This window comes from Glycine max, chromosome 9 (assembly GCF_000004515.6).
Source record: "Glycine max cultivar Williams 82 chromosome 9, Glycine_max_v4.0, whole genome shotgun sequence".
Taxonomy (NCBI): domain Eukaryota; kingdom Viridiplantae; phylum Streptophyta; class Magnoliopsida; order Fabales; family Fabaceae; genus Glycine; species Glycine max.
In genome coordinates, this window is record NC_038245.2 from 40,299,984 (window position 1) to 40,316,958 (window position 16,975).

Genomic DNA, 16,975 nt, shown 5'->3' on the forward strand with positions numbered 1-16,975 from the left:
ATTATTTTTTCCTAAAAGCACTTTTGAATGCTCATTTATATACAGGCACTCTCTAACATTGTCGATAGCAAAGTGTCTCACGTTTTATTATTGATGTCACATATAAGACATGCCCATTTTGTGGAAAATAGAAAACCACCCCGTGTCAATGTAATTTTCATTAGTAAATGCATAAAATATGGAAAAATAGGCACGCTTTGGTGGGTTATAAGTAGACGTTGTAGGTTAGAAACTTGGAAAGATGTTGAAAGCAGAACCAAACTCGCACCTCTAAGCAACCTCTTTTCTTTCACCCACATCATATGTAATGTGTGTGTATATATGTGTATATATCATTATTATTATTATATTTATATATCTTTGTGTATTAATGACTTATAAGAGGGTTTGTTAGCCAAAACGTTTGCATCAATCGCAGGTGTAAGAGGTTTGTCCAATCCCTCCAACTCTCTAACGGAAAACACTTTCCCATCTTCCCCCACCATATATTCTCTTCCTGTGTCTCTTTCTATACTCCCTTGTCTTTATTGTTAGTTTCTTATCTCTATTATTCCTCTCTCTCTCTCTCTCTCTCTCTCTCTCTCTTATAGCTTTAATATTCTTTACTCATCATAGCTTAGGGAAGGGAAGATAAATAGATCAAGCACAAGAGGGAAAAATATATACCCTATTCTTGAATTAGGGTTTTTTTTTCTTTCTTTGTGTTTCAGCTCCTAGCTAGGGAGAGATAATTAATATGTGCAGTAGAGGCCATTGGAGGCCAGCTGAGGATGAGAAGCTTCGAGAATTGGTGGAACGCTATGGACCTCATAATTGGAACGCCATAGCTGAGAAGCTCCGAGGAAGATCAGGTGAAATATGATCGTGTCATATTATTATCTTCTTATTCATTTTCTTCTTGTTTGTAACAACTTTTTGTCCATTCAAATCAAATAATTATATTATCAGAAAATACTGTGGTAACAATCGAACTAATATGAAAAGGTTAGCACGACCTAACTCCTTTAACTTTGTTGTAGTGATTGTGATAATAGTTCAACTCTATTAACTATATTAATAATTGCTTTATATAGTGTAAAAAATTTCTTTGCAACTGCACATGGGGTGGGAGGTGGGTGGGGGGGTATGAATGAATTTTTGGGATGAATATTGGATGATGTTTCTCTCTAACATAAGAAAAAAACTTTGATTTTGCTCTACTTGATAAATCCATTAGGGTTAGAAAGGCAGTTTGAAGAAAAATATAGCAACTAATTAATTATGTAGTAAACTAATAATTAAGTAGCTAATATATTAGCGAAGACTGAAGATTTCACTAACTAATTTATTAGCTTTTAATTTCTAAGGTTTGATTAAAAGATATGATCCATGAAAATATAAAGATTTCTTATACTATATTAAAAGCTAATATAAAATTAAAGCATATATAACAAGTGTATAAACTACCATGAATTTGCAAGTTTGTGAAGTTTAATTGATATAACATAATTAAGCTAAATTAACAAGAATTGTTGTGCAGGGAAAAGCTGTAGGTTGAGATGGTTCAATCAATTGGACCCAAGAATAAACAGAAGTCCTTTCACGGAGGAAGAAGAAGAGCGTCTTCTAGCTTCTCACCGGATTCATGGCAATAGATGGGCAGTAATTGCAAGACACTTCCCAGGACGAACTGATAACGCTGTCAAGAATCATTGGCATGTGATGATGGCAAGGATTCGGAGAGAAAGGTCTAAAAATTATAGTCCAAAACAGCCACTTTTTCCTCCAAACTTGCAGGTCGATCTTGAGACAAATTTTGAGACCATCCCTTCTTTTGTTGACAAGTATTATGAAAAGTACAGCCACCCTTGTGTCCCACTCACTCATAGCTCTTTTCAATTTCCCACCAAGAATTTTTACTTTCAAGATCCAAGTTCTGCTGGTTCCACAGTGCCTCGAGGTACATACATTTCATGCTTTCTCTACAACTTCATTCAATAACCAATTGCATTACAAAAAAAATGAAATACTAGTCGGAAAAAATAGTAGTTATTAAGTTTAGTCTCATTAATATAGCTTTTGTATGGTAACAATTAAACGGTTAATACGTTTATTATAAGGATGTGCTTGATAAAATTAGAATATAAGTTAACTAAAAACTTATAAATTGTAAGTCACAAGTTGAAAGCTAAAATGCTTATAAGCTAGAATTAATTGAATTGATGGTATTTGATAAGATTAACTAATAAGATAAGTGATAAATTAATTAAAATGACATAAAAAAACCATAAAAGAATGTCAAGTTAATAAGGATAATTTTTTTTTTGAAAAAAAAAGCAACTAACTAGTAGCTTATAAGTTAGAAGTTAATTAAAATAACTTATGAAATTAAATTAAAAATTACTAAAATAAATTTGTATATTAAATAAACTTATTTTAGTTAAATTAAATTGTTAATTTTTCCATATCATGGAAATTTTTCTGAAAAATGAATTAAAGGATGTTTTTTTTAGCACAAGGAATATTTCATTCTAAATTACAACATATAAGTTATTAGACAAGTCATTTATGAAACACGCTATAAGTTTATGATTATGATATAATTTTCCAATGGAATGAAATTATCTATTAATATAAAACAGACTAGCTATTAACAAAAAGTTTACTATTTGTGCTAACAAATTCGTTTTAATATTAGAAAAGACTATATTCACAAAGACAGGTTCAATAACTTGTTAGTATATGAAATATTCGGGGGTTCTGCTAATAACCAAGTCATCTTAACCAGTGTTTTTAAGAAATTGATTAAGAATTAAATAAATAAATACAAGTTTATATTAAAAATTACAATAGATCGAAATATATTAAAAAACACAAGAACACACTATTACACTTTCAAATAAATTTAATGGCTATTTACTAAAATATAAAATAATTTTAAATTTTCATTCAATCATAAATAATCATTTGTATATAATTTTTAAAATAATTATTATAAAAATCAATAAATATATCATATATAATAATTTATAATTAAATAATAATGTAAAATTATTTTATATATGCTAATTGAAAAAAAGACACTTCGTATTTCTATCTTTATTTTTTAAAAAAAAGAAAAAACAATGGTAATAGTTTTTTTAAGGGAAGTGACAATAATTACATCTTAAAAGTTTATGAAGAAAACAAAAACAATTATATATATTAAATTAAAGGATAAATTAATAATAAAAAATATGTACACTAAATAGGATAATTATTTTTAGTAATAGTTATAGATACCAATATATGACCTTTTTTTCTCTTCTAATAAAAAATTACTTGTAATTTTCTAACCATTCTCTTAAGGGCGCTAATTAGCATTACAATTGTGTATTGGGCACCAATAGTCCATTGGCCAAAAGTACAATACATTATTTTTTTCCCCATTGGGTGATGAGAGTTAATAATGAAAATCCATGTTTGATAATATTCCAGACAATTGTGAATCAGTAGAGTTCTATGATTTTCTTCAAGTAAATACCGATTCGAATAAAAGTGAAGTGACAGACAACGCCAGAAGAGACGAGGAGGAAGTAAGTCAAGATGCTGTGGGAATGAAGAATAAGGACAATGGTGTTCCATTCATTGATTTTTTGTCTACTGGAGGCTGCTAACATATATATAATTGCCAAAGTACAACCTCAATTACTTCCAATATTGATCAATTGATCGAGTCTGACTACAGAACAAAATCTCCACGTACGTAGATCCATTTATGTAATTAACTACCTACTGCATTCACAAAACAGTAATGTATTTAAGGATATATACATGTACATTTATAACATGTAAAAAAACTGCTTCTAAGAAGCTCCATGCATCGAAGATCAAAAACGTACATTGCATCAACTGAAGAAAATTAGAAATGCTATAGATGTTTGCATCTTTCAAGATTTTATGTTCCCAAATCCACTTGGATAGGGAGATCATGTGGGATCGCGTACTATATGTTTAAAATCAGGGCATCCAAAATGCTAATTGAGACTTAATTAATGAGAGAGATAAAAGAGAAAAAGAATAAATATTTTAAGTAATATGATAAGATAGGAAAAAAGTTAGAAGGTCCTTTGAGCTCTCCATGTAAAAAAAAAAAAAAAAAAAAAGTCAGAGAAATTATAGGTGTTAAATAAGTGTTTGAAAAGTTAAGTGTTCAAATATTATCATAGTTTTTTTTATTTTACCTGTGATCAAGTTCTTAAATCAAATAATGAACAAATATATACACATCAGATACATGTATCAATTGATGATATGCAGTTAGTTAAAGACTGAAAGAGATGACTTTATCTTTTGTATATATTAATCATGCATACACCTCAAATATCAACTAAACTAACACTTGAGTAGGATTTTTTCCGATAAAAGATCCATATAATTTCTACACTCAAAGTAATGAATGAGTATAATTTTTTCTTCTTCTTGAATTATATATATTACTTTGAGAACTTAATAAAAAGAATATAAACAACTGAATCTTAATTCTGTCTCATCGTCAATTTATCTTTATATTAGAGAAAAATAGATTTACTTTAGTTTGTCATTTTTGGAGTGTTAATAATAAAATTAAGTTAATACGGTTAAAAAAGTTCAAAACCAAATAAAACCAATTAATTTTGGTATAAAAAAAAGAAAAGAAAAGAAAATGGAAATTTAAAAATTAATTGAACCAAACTAAAACGATTTAAACTAAGTTAAAATCTCATATCTTTAGAATAGAATAGTTAAATATATCTCTGTATTTTTTAATGTCTCAAAAAATCGCTGATCGTTTTTAAATTTTTCTTCTTAATTTAATTTATCAGTTAATTATATATGTCTTTGACATAATTCTCTAGAACTAATATTTTTAATTTCGACACAAATTATATATATTGTTATTAAGTATTTTTTTACCTTTAGATTTATATTTCTTATTTCATTCAGATTTAAAACATACATGTATAACATATAAAATACTTCGCACTTGTAATAAAATAGACAAGAGACTCTAAAGAGTTATAAATTATAATGGTCCACTAATTGTGTGAGTCAGTCCCTCTATGCTCATATAGATAATGATTGTTATGGGATCTAGTTTAATTAGTTGGATAGGATGTGTAAATTGTAAATTTTTTTATAACATCGTGGATTCCTATCAATAAAAAAATATTGATAATGATCATCATATAAATAAACAAATGTGATAAAAATCCTTTAAAGCAAGTTTACATTTTAAAGCGAATAAATAAGAGTGTATTTATTATTTAATCAAATTTAAAGTGCATCGTGATTATTAATATTTTAATGACAAATACATTTTTGTTAACTGATATTGACGAGTATATATATATAAGATAGGATCTAGGTATAAGTCTAAATCCATATCGTTAATATAGATTAATCTTATGGTTTATAATATCTTAATAAAAGTCAATGTACCTTGAATAAAAGGTAAATATATGTGAACGGTTAAAGCCTGCGGAGTCAAAACGAAATTAGATTTGTATGCCCCCTTACGTTTTGTTTAGAAAATTAGCAAGGAAGGTTGAAAATTAGACAAACATGCACGAAAAAGAAGGATAGATGGAGATGTATTCTCCTTTTATTTGAATAATTAATAAGGGAAAGAAAGAATATGGTAAAGATATATACTAACTCTATTATCCAAAACCATTTATTCAAAAGCTTCTGAAAGCAAATTTGGATTATTTAATCAACTTGTTTTAAGAGTAACTAACATGAATGAGACTTTTATTAAAAATAAAAAATAAAAAAACACTCTTTTTTAATTGCTTTTACTCCACCTTTTAAAGTGGAAAAGAGGAATTTTTTTTTTCCCCTCCTTTTTTTTACAATAGAATGAGGCAAGTGTAGTGCAAAAAACGGGATTGTCAAATAATTGATGCTTAATTATTTTTAGAAGAATATTAATTATTTTCCCCTCCTTCATTTTTAAATACACTTTGTTGATAAATTATGGGGCATAAAATAAGTTTCTTGCAATTTCAAATAAGTCAGGCATGCAATAAGCTCTGAGTTTGTACACCACATAAAGGACACAGGTCCGAATGAGAAATAAGGGATTTGCTATTGGGCCTTACACTATTGCTATTGGCTCCTACAACGTGGATGCTTTTTCTCATTTTCCAAAAAATACAACGTGGGTGGTTTTTCTCATTTTCCAAAAAACTACCCCTATAGGCCTTCCTCATGAAAGTATGATTTTTTTTTATAGTGTAAAATGGAAACAAACTATTATTGTAATGTTTGAGGTGAAAAAAAAATACTATAAAACGGAAGTATAATTTTACTATATATTGCACAACAGAATCATATTTTTCTTATATATTTGTGTTGAATTTTGAAGTTTTGAATCCTACAATTTTGAAAGGACATAATTTTTGAATCATATGATCAATTTTAACATATAATATGTTTATTTCATATAATTTTTTGAGAGGAATGCCTGGCAAGTACCTTGAAGGGGACTTGTTCAAACATTTTTACAAGAAAACCTTTCCTTCTATCAAATTTTTGACTTTAAATGAATTTTTTATATCTAGTGCCAAAAGAAGGATTTATATCAAACATAACAATGAAAACATAATTTTGTTATGTGTCAAAATCTAGACGACAACCGAATTATAATTATGTTACGTGTTACAATTCAAACAACCAAATTGCAATTTTATTATTTACGAAAATCCAAAAAATAATTGAACCACCATTTCATTGTGTCAAAATAGTGTGATGAAAGGGGGTGAAAATTGTTTCTTTCTAATTTGAGAATAGCAGTAAAGCAACTTGGCAAGTCAATGTAAGATCATAAAAAAAATCCATCTCCTTTCTATCCAAAATAAAGTAACAACAAACAGCTTAATTTACAAAACTTTTAAGAGCTCTGAATCTTTAATAAGCAAACTTACCACAAAAGGCATTGAAAAAGTTTCTGACTTTGCCATGTAGGCTGTAGCAGTGGTAGACTGAACAGGAGGAAAATTATTAGGGAGAAGGAAGAATTCAGATGATAAATATTGCATAGCCTTAGAAAAAGAAGCAATTAAGTATGCAACAATCAACTTTAACATCCAGGACAACTCAGATGATAAAAACAAAATATGTTTATACTTTTAAATCTTGGCTTCTGCAAAACACCACAAGAAATATGTAACCAAAAGAAAACATGTCTACTTTCTACAAATTGGGGTAAATAGAACAAGTAGAAGAAGATACAAAGAATTCCAAATAATCATGTCAAATTCGGCATGGTTTGCTATCTGAAACGCAATGAGCAGTGACTGAAAAATACTTGAAAGTAAATTAAGCATATCAACAGTACATTGTGAAGAAAAAGGATAGTTACTTTTAAGTCTTAAAAATGATTGACCATTATCAGCTTTTCAATATCAAAGTGACAGTACATTGCTTGTAAGAAAGTACAGTACATTACTCTTACAATAGGCTTCTAGGAATTATTTCATGATAAAGTTTCTCTGTCATGTCATTCTCATCTTTTTCTAGAAGAGCACCAATAATTATTTCATAAGTTACAACATCAGGAGGCAACCACCATCTTCCATTTTTAACAGTATATTTAAAGCTTCACCTCTTTACAAACCCTCAGTCAAAAGATCCTGGAAAACCTCTTGTGAGCATTATTAAGGTTGAGTTTGGTTTAAAAAAAGAAGTAAATTACAGAAGATGAAAATATAGTGAGTACGTTTGGTTTGTGTGATTTTGGAGAGAATAAAGTAACAAATTTTTCTCTTTCCGATTACATTAAAATCATTTTTTTTTCATAAAATTCAATTTTCTTTGGTTTTAGACAAAAAAAAAACAAAATAATCAATGTTTTAGATACAAAAAATTGATTTTCTAGAAAAAAAATTGATTTTCTTTGACACAAAAAATATTACTTCTCACATATTTCTCTTAAACCAAACAACACTGCATATAATTCTATTTTTACTTTATTTCTTTCTTTTCAAATTATTTCTTTTCTATTTTTGTTTAACCTATTTCTTTCCTCTAAATTAAACATAGATAATTCTTCCACTTTTACACAATTCATCAATAAGAATAGTGTAAATATCCACATTTGGCTGAACCCCCCTGTCTATAATTTGTAAGTTACTGTATTAGCCACCACATTGGTACATCGCATTTCTTTAAATAAATTCATTACTTCATGATGCTATAACTCCGAACATTGGTATTTAGTACTAACTTACTATGCTAAAACTCAAACTCAAATGTGCAAAGGCTAAAGAATTAACAGAAGGAAAGCTTTGAGGTATCCACCTTTCATACATAAAGAATGAACAAACTACTCGCTCGCATACATCAAATGGCATCCCATTTTTTATAATTTGAACGAATAGATATGGATATGGTTAAAAATAGAGACTGCCATTTGATGTATGGGAGTGTAGGAAATATTAGTAATTTATAAAAGTATTACCATGAATGTTCACTCTTTAATTATTGATGTTTATGATTAATGTACACAAATTAAGGAGTATTTAATATGTATAAGATATTAATGTATTTAGTCTAAAATTCTTTTACTTAATATAAGATGTAATTGTAATTTGTTGTTTGTTGAAGTACTTTTTAAATATATACTTCATCATTTCTAATAAAGATTAAATCTAGTTATTTTAAAGAGATATATAGGAAGAAAAAAATTAAGACTTTAGTCCTTAATTTGGGGTTATCCCTTTTTTTCCTAAAATTTAAAAATATTTTTTTAAGTCCCTAACATAATAAATTAATATTGTATAATAGTTTTTAGTAATTTGTGACAATTTTAAAATATAAATTCAAGCGGTTAAGAAATAAAAATTAATTTATGATAACTAAAAAATATCACAAAGTATCAATTTAATTTGTCAAAGACAAACAAAAATTCCAAAATTTAGAGACATAAATAATTTTAAATTTTAGAAACTAAAAAAATCACACATGAAATTTAGGACTAAAGAAGTAATTAAGTAATGGGACTCAAAATTTATAAAACATAAATAGGTTTGAAGTCAAGGAAGACCGGAACGATGCGTACTATAAGGGTTGCAAAGCAAACAGGACAATTATTTTTCTGTAAAAAATAAATTCTTTGGACATCATGCATGTCTTTTTCAACTCTTCTTTTGCGGATTATTTCTCAACAACTCAACTGCTTTGTTAGATGACGGGTTCTAGTGTGCGAAGAAGGAATTGAGTTTCGTAGGTGCGAAATCTAGATAGGTCATCTAATTTAACAGGTCTAATTTAACAGGTCCTAAAATTAATGATTAAGATAAGTAAAAGAACATAGATTAAATTTAAAACAAAATTTATTTTTTAAACTTTTTTTCTTTCTCCCTTTCTTGTTGTCCCTTCACCTCACCAACTCCTATAGCTTCATCGTTGGCATCCTTCACCTCACCAACTCTTATAGCTTCATCGTTGGCATCCTCCACATTCAACATCGATGTCTTTTTAGATCTTTAGAATATTTGTTTGGATGAAAATAATATTTTTTTAACTAGAGGTATGAAAAGAGTCATTACCTCTTCACATTTGTACTTTACCATATCATTCTCACACAAGTGCTTTGATTGGGAGCGAAGGCTTCGAAGTGCACGTGATGACGACAAAATGACATTGTGCTCACTAGATCTGGTTGTTCTAACGCCACAATTCTCATACCTACCTCCCTATTGTCAAGCTGGTTGTTCCACAAAAGTCAAACCCTCATATAGAAATCCTTTTTCAGAAAACTCTAATGCTCAGCAACATCTCACACACGAGAAGAATCGATGTCGATACAAATGTCGCTGTGATGTTCAATATTTTTCGTAGACGGGAATATGAGACATGGAGCAAGAAACAAAAGAAGACGATCTACGTCGATGCATTCACGTTTGTATCTAACGTATCACATTACACAATGTTTTTATTTCGCACCTACCAAACTCAGTTCCTCCTTTCGCATGCTAGAACCCATGTTAGATTTGGCCTATAGTTTGAACTGTGCATAGCAACGAAACTTCCCTCTTAGTTGTCTTTTCAAGATTTTTTGCTTTCTGTTTCTCAACTGCCTGGTTAAATTTGGCATCCAGTCTGAATTGTATATGGCAACAAAGTTGGATGCTATCTGATGAATTGAGTATGAGAAGCATTTTCTGTCTCAAAATAGGTACTCGCAGATAATATCTGATAACATTTCTAACACTTATCATGTAGAGTTGCCCCAAAAGTGTTACAATTTGGATTTGCAATAATCTTTATGGAAAACTTAAATGTTGACACAGGTAGAAAATTGAGATGTTGAAGAACGTTCATAAGGACCAAAAAGTATTGCAAGAGTTTTGTTAAAGAGATGATAGTACACAGACGTTATCCCCAGAAGCACCCTTTGCCATCTAACAAGTTGCTCTGGAAGCTAGAAACCCACCCAACCCAGCTTCCCTTATAGTACACAAAAGAACTGCAAAATTACTATAATTTTCTACAGAATTCCCTATGAAATGAAGACAATTGCTCTAGTGGAGTTGAGAGGACAAAATGCCTACTCACACTTAATGGATCGATAAATGTGGCGGACAAAGAACAAAGCAGCACGGAATCCAACGGTTCCAAGCATTAAGAAGAAACCATAGCATATACAGGCCATGTATCCGAAGAAAAATGAGGTCTGCATGAATCCAGACATGTCGGAGCGTGCATAGTAGTAATACAGACAGTAGGCATAGATAAATAACCCAGTTGAACCACCACATAGGAATGATCTGTAAGAGGAAAATAAGAACACATAGGTCAAGTGAGCTGGTCATAAACTTAACTGAAACTCAAGCCTCATGGAACTCCATGTGATCATCCATTTCCAAAATGCAAATCGCAAAAATAAAATAGATCAAAATACTATAATAGTCAACAAAGAGATGAATAAAGCAACAAAGCCAGCACTCTTCGGAATGCATTTCTTCCTGAAGAATGGTGGCATTAAGGTCCAGATATATAAAAACCGACATAAAAACATGAAAGCAAGAATATTTATCCGTGCTTGTTCATGAGTCAGACACTTAACAAACCATCAATAAAAATTAGCCAATTCAGTTATTAAGTCCTAACGTCAGGGCCGTGTATAATGGTAGACAAATTAGGCATCAGCCTAAGGCCCCAAAAAAAAAATTTTTTAGCCCCTAAATTTTTTTATTACTAACTATTAACAAATTTGAACTGATCAAAATAAAATAATTTAGAATCTCTCTCTTCCTAAAAATTATCAATCAATATCATCTTTTTAAAAATTAACCAATATCACAATTAATGTCATTTAAAGTATTTTATTTATCCCAAAAAAGTAAATCCTATTAACTTTCCTTTAACCCATCCAATTCCTAACTAACGTATCTCACTCTCCAGACTCCATTTTCACGTTTTTTCATCTCCTCATCTTCTGTTCATGAAAAAAATTTATTCTTCTCCTTCCCTTGAATGAAACATATTGTCTATTGATCAAACTCTGTCTCCGCGGTTCAACCTCTCTGAATTTGACATCGTCTGGATTCGGAACGCCTATAAACCGCATACATCCCGGCGTCCCGCGTACGGAGCCTTTCATCTCCATCCCGGTGGATTGATAGAAGATTCATTTCACGGCATGACTCTGGGTATGCAAATGCAATACAACACGTATCACGTAGCACCCTTGCACCTGACACAACATCTAAACAACAAAATCTCTGTCTGTTTCCAATTTAGGTTCTATCGTTCTGTTATCATCATCATTTTCTATATTTATTTTAGAGTTTAGTTTATTTAGATTTCTTTAATATTTAGTTAATTTTTTTATTTTGATTATTTACAAACGAAAATGTCAAATAGAAAGTCTGAATATGGTTATGAAAAATTGAAGAAAAAATGAAAAGTTGAAAAGTTAATTGAATCTCAATGTGGTGTCATGTCTTTAGCAACTCATGAACTTGAAGATTTTGAATTTTTATTAGGAATGAATATTAGGTATAATATTTTGTTTGCTGTCAATTCTGTTAGCAAGATTCTACAATCAAAAGATATGCATATAGATGTTGCTATAGATAATTTAAAAGGTCTTATCACTTATTTAAAACATTATAGAAAAAACAGGTTTGCATTGGCTTTAGAATTTTATTCTTGTAAAAAAAAAAAGACCCCTTTAACATTTTCGCCTTAGGCCCCAAAATGTCTATACACAGCCCTGCCTAACGTTTGAAGTAACTTGTCAAAAGACTCAAAAACAATATTACCGATATATCTGTCTTGAGAAGTTCATGCATTCTGATCCATCCATCATCATAACTTATTTTCATTGGAAAAAGCTCTATCTGTTAATTATAAGATTTAAAAAAATTATCCTAGTATTTCATATCTACGGTACTTATCTAGGTTTCTCTTATCATATGAAAATTAGCATAAGTGTTGGGTTAAGCATTTAAGCTTATGAAAATGGCTTATGAACTCCATAAACTCTGTTAACTTAGAAAGCTGGGCAGAAAATGGTCGCTTGGAACTCCACTCTCACTATGGGACAGAGTAGTTTTACTATTTATATTTATAGTAAGGGGAAGTAGGTCGATTGAATTGATCCCTATCCCTACCAGTCTTTGGAACTAAATGGAACCCGGTCTCTTTGATATGTAGTTCCCATTGGCACTGACCCAAAGGTGAAATTTATCAAAATAAGCTCATGATAAACTCTAACTTAACAAGCGCCTAATTAAATTGTTTTGCCCAAGCCCTCCTAACAGCTAACTCAGGAATCAGTTGACATCTCAAATTCACTAACTATCCACAAGGAATTAAACATCAAGCCATGAAAAACAAGAAAGAAATTTGTGATAAACAGTGATTTCATACCTCCACCACCACTCATGATCCTCAGCAGCAAGCTGGAAGTATGTCAATGCCACAGTGATGAAAGCAGTAACAATCAAGAGAATGATGAAGACAATGAACAGGATGCTGTAGATGGTGTAAATTCTGTGGCCCCAAACACTGGCAAATATATAGTAAAGTTCAATGTATATAGCACTGAAAGGCAAAAATCCTGCCATCGCCATCTGAGGAATTGTTCCACGATACCAAGGCAGAGGTGGAATCTCCCTTGGATATTTAGTTGTCCGAACAGGAGCTTGAAATTCAGCCTTGCTATTCTTCCCAGCAATCCCTCCCAATACAAGCAAAGGAGACGTAACAAGTGTCCATATGAGAACTATAACCACAATCGTCCCAAATGGGAGGGCAGCAGTAGCTTTGTAAGCAATTGCAACAGTGTTTAGAAAGCAGAAAGTCAGAAACAGAGGTCCACAGAAAAGGCATCCAGTCAACAGCAGATTCCTAACCTGTCATAACAAAATGGCAAGAATAAAACCACTAAGCACTGAAAAACAAACACAACCTAATGAAAACAGCACCAAATAAAAGAGAAAAAAATTCACGAGCAAATACCCAGTTTGTTCCTTCCAACTGACAATAGAATGAAGTTGCGGTGTATCCAGCAATCCCCGAAGTAAGTGCATATATGACAACCAGTGCAGTAAACAGTGCCCCTCGATTGTATGGATAAAACACACCAACAAGAGCCAATATGAATATGAACACCGTACTGCATACCACATATAATCACAACTCATTCAGATAGATAAATAAACAATGAATAAATTATCACAGTTTTATTTTCCCAAAACAAGCTTCACTGATAGACAAATTTCAAACAGGCCAGTGCAAACTCACAGGGTAAACAACTGAGTGCCAGATCCAAGCGCAGCCGCAAACAGAGACTTAAACTTGGGGAACCTAAACACATCCCCATGGATATATTTCCACCCAGTCTCTTCCTGATCCTCCGCAGACTCCTCATCATGTGCATACCTATTCACAATTCAAACAAAAGCAACATCCATAATTCACCCCAAACAGATAAACAACCAACCAAACAAGGTTATAAAAACAAGGTTATAAAAACAGTCTGCGACCGCATTTATCCACAACATCAAGAATTGCAACAAAATCACAACAGAAATTGTGGCTACATATATCTGCAATTTCCTGCAATATCAAGTGTAGCAATAAAACTGTGACTGCAATTGTGACCGCATTTGTTCACAATTTCCCTAATATCAAGGATTGTGACAAACAGCAACTGTAGCTGTCCTTGTCTGCAATTTCCCACAATATCAAGAATTGCAACAAAACCATAGCCGCAATTGTGATCACACTTGTCTACAATTTCTGCAATATCAAGTACTGTGACAAAAGCTGTGCAAAAAAAAAAGTATTGTGACAAAACTGCAATCGCAATTTGAAACCCTTGTAAACAACATATAATGTTCCGTAACAAAATCTCACATACTTGACAAAATCGTTCTTGAGCACCCGCATCAAAATGGTGGCGAGGAACCCGGTCAAGAGCAGCACAGTCACACACGAGTTGATAATCGAGAACCAGTGGATTTCCAAATGATGCGGCAGCGACGAGGACTGAGAGTACCTGTCCATCCTCTTCTCGAACGGCGTGTTCGTCTCCTTCCACTTCACCGTGTACAAAAACTCGGCATCAACCTCAGAATCCTTGGTGAGATCCACGAGCGCATTGGGATCGGTGCGCACGTTGATCTCGATGACCCTGTCCTTGTTGTAGAACACGTCGAAGTGAATGTGCTTATACAGGAAGTACCTATAATCACTGGGGTCCTTCCCTTCCTTGTCCACCTTCCCTATGAAACCCCAAATCGGAAGGTCGTCGTAGTACATCTGGAAGTAGTAGTCCTTCCTCACCGCGGATCTGAACCGCGCTACGTCCTGTTTGGAGAGCTTCCTATTGCACACGGAAATCGACTCCTTGTCGCGCTGGAACTCCAGCTTGTATGGCGCGCTAACCAAACGGTCCCCATTCAGCACCTCCCCGAGCGCCTCCTTCTTCTCTTTCAAATCACCTGGTAAGTAAGTAATCACAATTCATCATAAACTTATTACTAATTAAATGAAATCAAGCAACATTATATACCACCGAGGATTCAATCAACTAACACAATTTTTGTTCGAGTTTAACCAAAGCTTACAAACACAAATTCGAGTCAGCTTAACTAGAATTCTCGAATGAAAGTCAACTTAATTTAAATTATTCGAATTTGAGTCGGCTCAACCAGTGATCTCACATTCGAATCAGTTTAACTCTGCTCTCGAACTCAAACAGAATTGTCTCTCATAAATATATATAAATATAAATATATATATATATATATATATATATGACAGATGTGCGTTATAAAAAGGAGAGAAACGAACCTGGTTCACAGAAGGGAAGGTCGAAGTAACGGTAGGTTTCGCTGGAGAGAAGAAGGAAAACGATAAATAATAGTAATTAATGAAGGGAATGCAATGAGAATGGAGTGAGATCTGAAGTACCTAGGGTTGTGGAAGGGGCCAACTTTGTTGGCGTAGAGAGGGACGGAGTCGCCTTCTTTGTAGCGGTGATCTGAGGGATCAGATCTGACGGCGGAGAAGGCGGCGAATAGGGTGGTGATGAGGAAGAAAGAGAGGTTCTTCATTGGGAAGAGGTTTGGATCTTGAAACCCAACCCCCACCGACGAAGAAGAAGAGAGAAAGAGACGAAGGAATAGAGTGTGCGGTGTGAGTGTTAATAAACGGAAGAGGGAAAGAAACAGAGTGACGTAGACTCGCCGCCACACTCTAATGTTTGATGTTTTACCTCACGCCACAGGACTATTTCTATTTCTTTTTCACTCTTTTGTTTTAGCTTTAATTTTTTCATTCAGCTGCATATCCAAAGCATTCTTTTAAATTAAATATCAACTATCTATTTAAGTAGATAATTTATGTTCCATTTTTATCTTTGTATAAAAAATGAAACCAATAATAATTACAGATTATGAGTAAAATTAATTTTTGCCCCGGAATAAAAAATAAAAGGACTAAAAGAGAAAATATATATATATATTAAATTACAAGATGAAAGATGTATTAAAGTTTTTTATTATTATTTGATTGATTATTTATTTTTGTTTGTTGTTTTTCGGTGAAATGGTGCTTTAACTGACGGATTTTGTGAGTGAGTTTGGTACAGGAGAAGGTTTATTTTGACTTGCTTGCCAATTACTCAAATTCGGTGGGACTATGGTTCCATTGCTTTAACTTGCTAAATTTTTAATTGAACCAGATGCTGCTTTTTAAGATTATAAAATTCTATTTATGATTTTTTGCCCTATACAAAATTTCAAACTTGCCTTTTTCTGGTTTGAAGAAATCTGACAACTTAAGTTAGGCACGTTGAATTAAAAAATATAATTAATTTTCGGTTTCGTTAAATTAATTAAAACATCTTTAATGGTACAATTTTGTTGTAATCTTAAATAACCCACTCTTAAATGATTATTGAGTGATCCGCCTTTAAAATGATAATAAAATATTTTTTAAACATAAATAATGATTGTTTATAGAAACAACAAAAGTTAATTTTAAAATTGCAACACAATAGGTAGATATTCTTCAATGATATAGAAAAATAATAAATAATATTATTAGTACTAGAAATACTCTTAGAAAATTTAATTATGTTTTTACCATTTTTTTTCCAAAAAGTATTAGAAAGAGAAACCATTATATGTGCATCCATGCAATTTACTATGTTTTAAATGTTAAATGCCTGATTAAAATGTTCAAAGTTTTTCTTTATTAATTAAAAAGAAGTTTTAAAAATACAGATTTAGATATTTTTGTTATGTTAGTATTAAATATGTATTATGTGATGATTTCTATTTGAACTTTCGAATCAATATATTTGCAATAATTATTAACATAAACATAACTAAGTGTGAAAATAAAGATAAAGAATTTTATTTTACAAGGTTACTCTTTAGTTTTACCACCAAATTAAGCTTTGGTGAGCATGTGGATGACGTGTTAGCAGGTGATTGGGCATGAAAATGTG

The 16,975-nt window shown here is 31.5% G+C and overlaps 2 protein-coding genes across 2 annotated transcripts; one reads left to right on the forward strand and one right to left on the reverse strand.

Annotated features, from left to right (window-relative positions):
* The first annotated feature begins 241 nt into the window (after positions 1-241).
* LOC100811746 (transcription factor MYB52) lies at positions 242-3,929 on the forward strand. Its single transcript, XM_003533258.5, has 3 exons — positions 242-851; positions 1,520-1,939; positions 3,457-3,929. The coding sequence occupies exons 1-3, from the start codon at positions 737-739 to the stop codon at positions 3,633-3,635; spliced, it is 714 nt and encodes a 237-aa protein (XP_003533306.1). The 5' UTR covers positions 242-736; the 3' UTR covers positions 3,636-3,929.
* Positions 3,930-10,303: 6,374 nt separating this feature from the next.
* On the reverse strand, positions 10,304-15,724 carry LOC100798078 (transmembrane 9 superfamily member 3). Its single transcript, XM_041004980.1, has 7 exons — positions 15,433-15,724; positions 15,313-15,353; positions 14,378-14,960; positions 13,759-13,896; positions 13,474-13,630; positions 12,883-13,367; positions 10,304-10,772 (listed from the first exon to the last, which is right to left on the reverse strand). The coding sequence occupies exons 1-7, from the start codon at positions 15,573-15,575 to the stop codon at positions 10,553-10,555; spliced, it is 1,767 nt and encodes a 588-aa protein (XP_040860914.1). The 5' UTR covers positions 15,576-15,724; the 3' UTR covers positions 10,304-10,552.
* Between the last annotated feature and the right edge of the window lie 1,251 nt (positions 15,725-16,975).

Excerpts from the sequence above, each read along its gene's own strand:
- LOC100811746 (XM_003533258.5), top strand. The coding sequence starts at position 737 with ATGTGCAGTAGAGGCCATTGGAGGCCAGCTGAGGATGAGAAGCTTCGA. Across the intron at positions 852-1,519 it reads GAAGCTCCGAGGAAGATCAG|GGAAAAGCTGTAGGTTGAGA; the intron begins GTGAAATATGAT and ends ATTGTTGTGCAG. Across the intron at positions 1,940-3,456 it reads TGGTTCCACAGTGCCTCGAG|ACAATTGTGAATCAGTAGAG; the intron begins GTACATACATTT and ends ATAATATTCCAG.
- LOC100798078 (XM_041004980.1), bottom strand. The coding sequence starts at position 15,575 with ATGAAGAACCTCTCTTTCTTCCTCATCACCACCCTATTCGCCGCCTTC. Across the intron at positions 13,897-14,377 it reads CTCAAGAACGATTTTGTCAA|GTATGCACATGATGAGGAGT; the intron begins GTATGTGAGATT and ends AATTGTGAATAG. Across the intron at positions 13,631-13,758 it reads GGCACTCAGTTGTTTACCCT|TACGGTGTTCATATTCATAT; the intron begins GTGAGTTTGCAC and ends TGTGGTATGCAG.